This window comes from Cannabis sativa, chromosome 7 (assembly GCF_029168945.1).
Source record: "Cannabis sativa cultivar Pink pepper isolate KNU-18-1 chromosome 7, ASM2916894v1, whole genome shotgun sequence".
Lineage (NCBI taxonomy): Eukaryota > Viridiplantae > Streptophyta > Magnoliopsida > Rosales > Cannabaceae > Cannabis > Cannabis sativa.
The window spans coordinates 4,830,862-4,841,776 of NC_083607.1; the positions used below are offsets into that span (position 1 = coordinate 4,830,862).

At 35.1% G+C, this 10,915-nt stretch overlaps 1 protein-coding gene across 3 annotated transcripts; it reads left to right on the top strand.

Moving 5' to 3' along the window:
• Nucleotides 1–1,853: 1,853 nt before the first annotated feature.
• Nucleotides 1,854–10,407, top strand: LOC115697031 (AMP deaminase). 3 transcript variants are annotated; one of them, XM_030623928.2, is made up of 20 exons: nucleotides 1,854–2,485; nucleotides 3,459–3,640; nucleotides 3,831–4,035; nucleotides 4,695–4,873; nucleotides 4,976–5,027; nucleotides 5,190–5,317; nucleotides 5,426–5,605; nucleotides 5,838–5,905; nucleotides 6,183–6,325; nucleotides 6,613–6,674; nucleotides 7,138–7,251; nucleotides 7,365–7,505; nucleotides 7,792–7,944; nucleotides 8,172–8,225; nucleotides 8,304–8,414; nucleotides 8,509–8,682; nucleotides 8,779–8,859; nucleotides 9,467–9,565; nucleotides 9,709–9,790; nucleotides 9,964–10,407. In XM_030623928.2, the coding sequence occupies exons 1-19, from the start codon at nucleotides 2,128–2,130 to the stop codon at nucleotides 9,775–9,777; spliced, it is 2,553 nt and encodes an 850-aa protein (XP_030479788.1). In that variant the 5' UTR covers nucleotides 1,854–2,127; the 3' UTR covers nucleotides 9,778–9,790; nucleotides 9,964–10,407. The 3 variants fall into 3 exon arrangements, 2 of the variants coding, with proteins under 2 accessions (XP_030479788.1, XP_030479787.1); XR_004007861.2 differs by having other exon boundaries at nucleotides 1,857–2,485; nucleotides 9,709–9,845; XM_030623927.2 differs by having other exon boundaries at nucleotides 1,857–2,485; nucleotides 9,709–9,781.
• Nucleotides 10,408–10,915: the final 508 nt, after the last annotated feature.

Genomic DNA, 10,915 nt, shown 5'->3' on the forward strand with positions numbered 1-10,915 from the left:
TGTAGAAAGTTGTAACATCTTTCAAGAATAATACCATTAGACTCTTAAAAGCATAATCTCTACTACTATAATAAACGAGAATTGGTAAAAAGTCACTATTGGTGCCTAATACTCTCATCAATGTCATACCACTATTAGTGTAATTAAGTATCGAATTGCATATAATATAAGAATATAACTTTTAGGAAATATTACTAACCAATCATAAGACGTCACCTATAAAAAATAGTAGACACTACTAGTATCTAATAACAATATTCATAATAAACAATATTTTGTTATATTTTCTTATTATTTAATGTTGACCGAGGTTTTCGGCAACCAATAAAATATTATAAGTTTAGAGAGCTGTAAGAAAGTTAGAGAAGGACTTTTACGTGGTTGGGGCGTTAATGAGCCTTAGTCCACGAGTCTTTGTTATTTATGGATGTATTTAATACAGAGGATGTATTTGGTGAGTGTTTCACTCTTATAAATACAAAGAATGTTCTTGGTGAGTATTTACTCTTTTTGCTCTTATGCGACCCAAGATTCTCGATCCCATTTAATGAGCTTTGATGGGATATTTATAGTATTTTTGGTGGGGTGATCCCCAAAATTATTGTACAAGTGTATCTGTAAATATCCATAAAGTTGGACATTCCCAATGAATATACCATGAGTAATGCATGGTCAAATCCCTAGATGCTGTAGGGCTTTTATGTGGAATGTCCTTATTGTCTTTTGACTGATGTGACTCTTCACAGTGTAGCCGTCGATAGACTTAAATGATCATTACTTTGTAGCTGCAGATTGGGGGTTGTGCCGTCAGACTTTATTGCGTGTAGCAGTCCCAACACGCTTCCTCCCATGTGGCATTAAATGCGACTTGATTGCTCAGGGGAAGCCTGACACCTCGCGGAGATGCCTTAGTGTTACTTGGGCTTCCGGGAGCGTATGGGGCTCCTTATGTCTTCTCCGGGAGGCATGTCCCGAATGCTGCCTTATTACATAAAGACATAGCAAATAATTTGAATGCTAAGTTGTTTGATCCACGTGTCCTTGTCTGGTTGGTCCACGTATATTGGGCAAAATCAGAGGCAACATTTAATATTTTACTTTTATCTATACTGATACATATTTTTTATAATTTTGAGGTCCTGAGCATGCAGGATCTGATGTGCATACCTCTAACCTATCATGCCTATTTATTTGGGTATTTGAAAGAATTTTTTAATTTAATTTGTTTATAATTATATTTAGGCTAATTAGTATTTTTTTTCTCCCCAAACTTTGATATGTACCAAATCACGCTCTCTAAATTTTTTTGGCCGTTAAAAATTTCTTCTGAACTATCGAGATTGTTAGATTTAAGGACTTTTGTCTAATTTCATTCAATTTTACTGTTTTAGTGATTGTTTATGTACTAAATCATGCTTCTCAGACTTTGATATCTACCAAATCACGACTCTCAAATTTTGTTATGTACTAAATCATGTCCCTTGAACTTTAATTCATGTTAGAATTTTTTTACTAAAATTAGATAAAAATCCTTAAATCTAACAATTTTAATAGTTCAGGAGAAATTTTTAATGCCAAAAAAAATTTAAAAAGTATAATTTGGTACATATTAAGATTAAGAAGAAAAAATCATAACTAGCCTTAGATTTACGGTAGCTATTTAAAACATGCCGTAAAATTTTAATAAATTTTGATAAATTTATATAACACCCTAAAAACATGTATGTTTGAACACTAGAATATTGATAGGGTAGATAGATGCACTCTTTTTAGGTTCCATCCAAGCACCCAATATTATTTAATATTTTTTCAAAAAAATTAAATTAAATAAAATTGAAGATGATAGTTACTGAGATAGAGAGAGAATATGTGCTGGTAGCTACTCTCTCTCTCTCTAAGCTTTTTCTCTCTTCCTATAAATACTGAAACAAAGCCTCACTTGTCCCGAATAAAACAGCAGCAGGTATAAAGATAGAGAGAGAGAGACCATCAGACCACTCTCTGTTGTTGTGTGTGTCCTTCTCTTCTCTCTCTCTCACTCTTTTGTAGGGTTTTCATTTTCTCACACTCTCTCTCTCATTTCCATTTCTCTCTCCTTCTTAGAGAGAGAAACTGAAACTTCGAGTCATGGATTCCTATACGCTACATTTGGCTATGGCGGCTCTCGTCGGAGCCTCCTTCGTCGCCGTATCCGCTTATTATATGCACCGAAAAACCCTAACTCAGCTCCTCGAGTTTGCCAAGACCGTGGAGCGAGAGAGGGAGGAGGTTTCCGATGAAGGCGGCGGCGATTCGCCGCAGCATTTGAAGAGGAGACGGAGCCACGCCCGGCGGAAGGGGAATAATTATTATAGGCGAAGCTCGGCGTCGATGCCGGATGTTATGGCGATCTCCGGTGCGATTGAGAGCGAGGATAGGAGGAATGGTCTGCTACATGTTGACGGTATTCCGTCTGGGTTGCCGAGGCTGCATACACTTCCTGAAGGTATGGATTTGGACCTCTTACTAGAGTAATATGCGTTGTGGCTTTGGTATCGTGCTTTTGATTTGGTTCTGTGCTTAGAATTTTTTTTGGATTATTGAAGTTTAGTAGCGTGTTCTCAACTGCCTCTGTATGAGATGATGATATGTATGAATTGACGTGTTTATATTCGTCTTCGAAGTATCAAGGATGTTTGGTTATGCAGTAGAAAGCCGTGTAGGATTTTGTTTATATATGTGTCTGTGTGTGTTTGACTGTGTATTTAATGCTAGTGGGAAACAGAGTTAACATGGAAGTTGGGGAAGTAATGTGTTTGAATACTGGGAATGCCCCTGCATACATCGATGGCTAACAGAGTCGAATTTAGCTTTGTCATTATTTTAAACAACCAGAGAAAGGAAAAAGAATAATTAGAACTTAGAAGCACAATCTAAGTTCTTCAAGCCCCTGACGGAGAAAAATGTAAATTTCTATAAGATTTAAAGCATTTTTCTTCATTCAATTGTTTTGTTTCATTTCTTTTAGAAAGATTGCGTAGAGGAATCCATAATAATTGTCTGATTTTGAAGGTTTCTGATTCTGGAGTCTACATGCTAATATGTATGATTTTTCCTATAATATTTTATGAATAAGAATCTGGTGAATGACCCAATGAAAATTTATTAGGTCCTCATGTAATAAACAAGAGGAACAATTGTGGTTGTTACTGATGGATTTTTTTTTTTTTTTTTAAAAAGACATACTAAAGGATATAATTTCTTATTATTTAGGCCTAGACTTCCTCTTATGTTGGTGGTTTTTTTCCTAACACAGAAAAAGACATGAATTTCATATATTTAGGTTCTTTTGTTTGATAGGTAAGGTAATTATGTATTGTACGCACTGAACTTGTTTGCACTGCAGGCTTGATTATTTATTTATAAATAAATAACAATATAATGTGAATTGACATCATACAAACATATTTTTTATGCAGGGAAGTCAGCTTTACATACGACCACAGCCAAGAGAACTAGTAGCCTTTTGAGGACAACTTCTCCCAAGTCTCCTGTTGCAAGTGGTAGTGCATTCGAGAGTGTAGAAGGTTCAGATGATGATGACAATTTGACTGATAATTCTAAACTAGACACTACATACCTCCTTACTAATGGAAATGCGGTTAGTTATTTAACAACTATACAAGGGGCTATCATTGTACTGTTGATTTGAACTTTAAATATTACTCCCTGCATGTCCTGTGAACATATTCTTTTTAGTCACAGGAGTTATTTTCATTTGTAATTTTTACCCATCTACAGCAAATAAATTTTAATTGCAAGGGACTATTCTTGAATTTTGGAATATGCAGGGAACAGATAAAAGCCTATGTGAGAATATACCTGACCGTGTTAAGGAAAATGGGGAGCCATTGCCAATAGCAGGTCCCACTATGATCCGCTCACATAGTGTATCTGGTGATCTACACGGTGTCCAGCCTGACCCAATTGCAGCTGATATTCTGAGGAAAGAGCCAGAACAAGAAACATTTGCTAGGCTTAAAATTACCCCAATGGGTATTGATACTCTCTCCTCTGTCCTTGACTTGGATATTTTGGCCCATTTTTTGTTTAATTTATTAATTTTTTTTATAAGTTAATTTATGGACGCCAATCTGGACCACTCCGTACACACACTCCCACCCAACTATTGGAGTTATCTTTAAGTGGTGGCTTTCACTTCTTGTTGTTTATGTATTTTGAATGCTCTTTTTATATGAGCAATTGGGTTTGTTTGGCCAAGGTCATTGTTAATATAATAAGTGATATCATAACAAAATATTTTAGTACAGTATGTAAAGCACGCCAAAAAAGGAGGGAGATCTGATTTGGTTATGAAATGGCCATCCATATAATTATATTATACAATAGTATTTGAAAAACAAGTTGTGATGTTTGCTGTTATTACTTAAGTTGATAATTTGAATGTGATTCTCGTGTATAATATAGATGCATCAAATGGGCTAATTTTGGGGAAATCTTTCTCTGCTTCTACTCATTATATTTCTTGAGATATTCATGGCCTGAGTAGCGTATGTGTTTTAGGTTATTAATTTCATAAAAAATCCTTGAACTTTGAAATTACTGAGATGGTAGCAAACTGAATGCAAATATGAGATCGAAGGGGTTTGTTTCAAGGGTTTTGTTCTACTAATGTTTATTGTATTTTCTGTCAGAGGTTCCATCGCCTGATGAAGTGGAGTCTTATATTGTCATTCAAGAATGCCTGGAGTTGAGGAAAAGATACTTATTCAGCGAGGCAATTGCTCCTTGGGATAAAGAAGTTATATCTGACCCCAGCACCCCAAAGCCTAATCCAGCTCCATTCTTTTATGCTCCTGAGGGGAAATCTGATGTGAGTTTGAAATTTTGGCTCTTGTATTCCATTCTACAGCTGAAGAAGTTTGTTTTTTAATATTTTTGTTATTTTCATTAACAACTACATTTTACTCTGCAGCATTATTTTGAGATGCAAGATGGTGTTGTTCATGTTTATCCCAATAAAGATGGTAAGAACTGTAACCCTTTTTTGGTCTATCTTTTTGTCTGTTCAAGTGAATGTCTCTCTTTCTATCACATTTGAATAGTGGAAAGGAAATAAAGGAAGAACAAAGAAGAAGAATAGTATGAATAGAGTTGGAGTTTCTTACTTGCATTTTTATCCTTTTCAGCAAAAGAAGAGCTTTTCCCTGTTGCTGATGCTACAACCTTCTTCACTGACCTGCATCATTTACTTCGTGTCATTGCAACTGGAAATATTAGAACTTTATGTCATCATCGACTGAATCTTCTAGAACAGGTAAAGTTTCTGAGCTGTGCTTCATTGCTTAACTGCACTCTGATGGACCTATTTTGTTACAAAGTTATTATGGTACCTTGACAATATCCTTATGTGTTTGCCATTCAGAAATTCAATCTTCATTTGATGCTTAATGCGGATAGGGAATTTTTGGCTCAAAAAAGTGCTCCACATCGTGATTTTTATAATGTGAGGAAAGTTGATACACATGTTCATCACTCAGCATGCATGAATCAGAAACATCTTTTGAGGTTTATTAAGTCAAAGTTGAGAAAAGAGCCTGATGAGGTAATATAAATTTTCTGAGTTATTATTAAGTGATCTTGTCTCTCTTTCATCTCTCTCTCGGTCTCTCTCTTTAATGTGCAATTTCACTTTGTTTAACAATAAAAAGTTTCTAACTCTGATGTGGAGATATCCACACAGTAACTAATAATAAAAATTCATCTTATCTATTTTGCGAAAACTTCCTAGCACTGTATATTTACTGAAACTTAATTTTGACTTTTTTCGTTTTTAGGTTGTAATCTTTCGAGACGGCACATACTTGACCTTGAAAGAAGTTTTTGAGAGTCTCGATCTTACTGGGTATCATTTCATTTGCTTATTAATTTGTACTCATCTAATATAAATATGTGTGTGCACCCAATTATTACAGAATGTGGCATTGCTTTTTTAAATAGTGGGCCTTAGTTTAAATAAATGTGAATTAGAAAAACTGCAATGTTACTGAGTGTAATATTTCTGTATTTATGGTGTAGATATCATTACTCATATTATATAATATTCCTAGTTATCACACTTCCTACAATTGTCTGTTTTTGTTTTTACACTGTGTAATCTTTCTTTGCATCTCCTTGGACAGGTATGATCTGAATGTTGACCTTTTGGATGTTCATGCGGACAAGAGCACATTCCATCGTTTTGACAAGTTTAATCTTAAGTACAATCCCTGTGGTCAAAGTAGGCTCAGAGAAATTTTCCTAAAGCAGGATAATCTTATTCAAGGTATAATCTTTTATTATCAATATTTTTCCATTTTCTTTTTAATTGTCTTATGTTAATCTTTATATCGAAGTACAACAGTCTTTTTTTTAACCCTTCTAGCTATTGTTCATTTTGATAATACATTTTGCTGTAGTGCTTGCTTCTTCTTCTCTCTATCTCTCTTCCCTTTGCTCATCTTAATAAAAAATTGATCCTTGGATCATTTTGTATTCTGATAATTGAAAACACAGTTTTCTTCTTGATGATTCATCTTATAACTTGCGGTTTGCTTTTGACACTTTGCGTAGGTCGTTTTCTTGCTGAGGTGACAAAACAGGTGTTCACTGATCTTGAGGCAAGCAAATATCAGGTAGCTCACTTGCTCCATATTATATTTCCTTTACACAAATTTAGGCCCTGACTAGCATTTATTGGTTCTAGTTTGTATTCTGAGCTAATTGGTAGGAGAGTCTTGAGTAGCACCACCTTAGAGTGCCTTTTATTTCTGTCAGTAAAATGCTTTAGTGGCACGACAAATTTTAAAATTTACTATGAAAATTGGATGGTGATCAATATAACATTGCTGTGGTGGAGTTGAAATTGTTTTTTTGGAGTAGTTTTTACGGATGCTAAATGTTTAATATGCTGTTCAGTCGGATCTCTTATCTTTATGATAAGCCTAATTAAGTATACTTCTAATATATATTATTGAGTGGCTATCATATTGTCAATATACAGTTGACGACCAAAGCATCAAGTTCTGGAGTTGTGCTATTGAGTCATTGTATAATTCTTTTTAAGCTTTTTTAATTTTTTTTTTCTTTTTCGTGCAGATGGCTGAATACCGGATATCGATATATGGTAGGAAGCAAAGTGAGTGGGACCAACTAGCTAGCTGGATAGTCAACAATGAATTGTACAGTGAGAATGTTGTTTGGCTAATTCAGGTATTTACATGAAATAATACTATGAAACATCTTTAGCAATTTCTCTTGTAATAGATTATCAAATACTTACACACATACACCGTCATTTCATATTTGTACTATTTTAATTTCAGCTCCCAAGATTGTACAATATCTACAAGGACATGGGAATTGTCACCTCTTTCCAGAATATTCTTGACAATATCTTTCTTCCTCTATTTGAGGTCACTGTGGATCCAGAATCACATCCTCAGCTGCATGTTTTTCTTAAACAGGTTTTTTTTCCTTGTATATTTAATATTAAAAGACCAAAGTTTGCTGCAATGTTGAAATCTTATAGAATTGCTTGGTATATGCTAATCAGTTATCAGAGGTTGCTTTGATGTGAAAGAGTTCTCTCTTTTTTACAAATATACTTACAGATGTGCCATGTTATACTTAAAACCAAAAGTGTCTTATACTGAAATTTTTCGTCTTGTATTTATCCTTCGCTCTTTATTTATCTCCACTCTACAGTTGACTACTATAATGTTCAACTTTTAATTGGTTTGGAATTTTCAGGTTGTTGGGTTGGATTTAGTGGATGATGAAAGCAAGCCTGAAAGACGCCCTACAAAACATATGCCCACCCCAGATCAGTGGACCAATGCCTTCAATCCTGCCTTTTCTTACTATGTGTATTACTGCTACGCAAATCTCTACACGTTAAACAAGGTATTTCACAATTTAGAAGCTTTGCCATATGTATCTTTAGTATATATTTGTTGCTTCGTACTTGAAATATTAGTTTCTTTCCTAGTATAATATTTTTCTGTAACTGTTTTTTGGTGCTGCCTATTGTATTGTATTTCTGATATGAGTTGCGTGTAATTTCAAGATGCTTACACCTTATATTTTGTCTCTTGCTTTATAAGTGCTTACCTTATAGATTTGTTTTTCAGCTTCGCGAATCGAAGGGAATGACAACTATCAAATTCCGTCCACATTCTGGGGAGGTATTGATTAATTCCGCCCTTTTTTTTAATTGATACAGCCATTGAATTGTACTCACATTGTGCTCATGATACCTTCAGGCTGGTGACATAGATCACCTTGCTGCAACCTTTCTGACATGCCATAATATCGCACACGGAATCAATTTAAGAAAATCTCCTGTACTTCAGTATCTGTATTATCTGGCACAGGTTAGAAAAAATGAAGACTTTGTCTCAGGGTTATTAATGACTTGTTCTTTGTGTGATTTCTTATTGGGGGTACAATACTTGCTTGTCTTATCAGATTGGTCTTGCCATGTCGCCACTCAGCAACAACTCCTTATTTTTAGACTACCATCGGAATCCTTTTCCCATGTTCTTCTTACGTGGTCTCAATGTTTCCCTCTCTACCGATGATCCTCTTCAAATCCATTTAACAAAAGAACCATTGGTGGAAGAATATAGCATAGCTGCTTCCGTGAGTCTCTCTTTCTAAAACTCTACTGAGAATGGTATTTTGTGGTTGATCCATATCATATGTCAGTTGTATTAAAGGCTTGAAGCTGCTTTACAGGTATGGAAGCTGAGCTCATGTGATCTATGTGAGATTGCTCGTAATTCTGTCTACCAATCGGGTTTTTCACATGCTCTTAAAGTAAGTATTAACATTGTCATTCCTTGCTTGTAGTTGTAGGGGAAGCTGATAACTTTTGGAAGTAATTTATGGTAAAAATAATAGTAATAACAATAATGAAAATACGAGTTTAGCTCCAATTTCCAGAAAATTCACGGAATCTCTTAAGAAGCTTTTTCACATTTCCATAATTTTTTTAGAGCTGGACGTTTGTGATGGATCCTAAGATTAGGATAGCTGCCAGCAAAGATCATCAGTCCTGTATTTTCTGGAAATTATATTTGATAACATTCACAGCTTCATCCCACACTCATAAGCATGCATACATTGCATAGTACACATTTATACATATAGGGGTGCAAATATATGTATGAAACCACACTTCAGAGAGCAGTCTTCCGCAGAATGACTATCCATTCTTTAACCTTTATAAATGGTCTTGTTGAAATCTGTGGTATTAAAATGAGATTTGTATTGTATTTGTACTCCTTAGTGGTTTGTACTTTGTTCATTGCACACATTTGTTGTAGCAGTGACTCCTTACTTATGAGGGTACTTGTTTCCTTGTGCAATAACCAATTAGCGATTGTATCTCAACCTTATTCGAGCGATAAATTTTCTGTTTCAGTCCCACTGGATTGGGAAAGAGTACTACAAAAGAGGACCTGACGGTAACGATATCCACAGAACTAATGTTCCTCATATCCGGGTGGAATTTCGTGACACGGTATGAATCCTTTTAATGGCGACAAAGAATTACTATGCCTCTGATTTACCTTTCTCTTCCTCCATTGCCTTTTGTGTTTGCTCTGCATATCAAAGAAATGTAATTCTTAATTCTTATTAATGCTGTACTCCGGTGCTTGCCAGATCTGGAGGGAGGAGATGCGACAAGTGTATCTAGGAAAAGCCATCATCCCTGATGAAGTTGACAAGTGATTCTGTGAGTCAGGTCAAATATTAATGTCATTCTTGAATGGCCATGTATAATTAAAGTAATCTCCAAGGTGCCTAATTTGTTAATTACTTGTTTAACTCAAATAATAGCAATCTCTTTAGAAACTTAATATTTTCCATCTAATTCCATGAGCTAATCTAAATCCTGGTTCTTCTCGGCTTCTTCAGGATGTGGAAAACTTGCATTTCGACATCAATGTGGTCGATAAAACCTTACGACCATGCGAATGTGAATGTTCGAAAATTGGCTTTGGCAGGCAGGCAAGCAAGCATATATTGACATCAACAGATGTCAGAGGGAGGAGGGTCTAAGAATATGAAGGTATAAACCATGTATATGATATATAATTCATATTTAGATATACCGCCTTTATGTAGAGATATAAGGTTACGAGTGTCACGAATACAAAGCTGTAGCCAAGAAAGACATCGAAATAATTTTGTTCCTTCCAAGAGTTGAAAAAAAATACGTATTAAAGAACTATTGATAAAGCTGCTTCTGCGTTTTGTTGTTTTGCAGTATCTTTTATGTGTAAGGTTTCTAGAAAATAAAAAGGGTTGTTAATGGCAAGGAGAGGAAGAAGCTCTCGTTCCTCTTCAAATTTTGACTCATTTCTATTTTCTGATTATATATTCATACCTGTGTGAAATATGCTATGCTTGTTTTAAGTTGTTTATTTATAATTTAAACCAACAAATCAAAATATACCAAGAAAGGTGTTTGCTAATTTCATATCAATGACTTCCACTTAAATTTTATTATAATTCTAAATTAGCAAAGGGAAATTTGATTTTCTATGCTTAGAAAATCAAAAAATTTGATTTATAAACCAATAATTAAAACCCTAAAAAAACTATACCTTTTTTTTCAAAACCCCAAAAATACCCCCAAACTAAAACTATCTCTCTTTCTCTCTCTATCTAGCCGGTCCCAATAATCCCACACCCCAGGTCCGATGGTCGGACCATGGGGTCCGATGGGGTCCGACCAATCGGACCCCAAGGTCCGACCATCGGACCTCTCTCTTCCCATCTCTCTCAAATCGCAGGAAAAAAAAAAAAAAAAATTAAAGTCGGTCGGACCTTCTGTCCGATGGGTCCGACCATCGGACCCATCGGA

Bases quoted from the DNA above. Each gene is read 5' to 3' on its own strand.
- LOC115697031 (XM_030623928.2), top strand. From the start codon at position 2,128: ATGGATTCCTATACGCTACATTTGGCTATGGCGGCTCTCGTCGGAGCC. The intron at 5,606-5,837 runs GTAATATAAATT...TTTCGTTTTTAG, and splicing joins TGAGAAAAGAGCCTGATGAG to GTTGTAATCTTTCGAGACGG. The intron at 8,860-9,466 runs GTAAGTATTAAC...TTTCTGTTTCAG, and splicing joins GTTTTTCACATGCTCTTAAA to TCCCACTGGATTGGGAAAGA.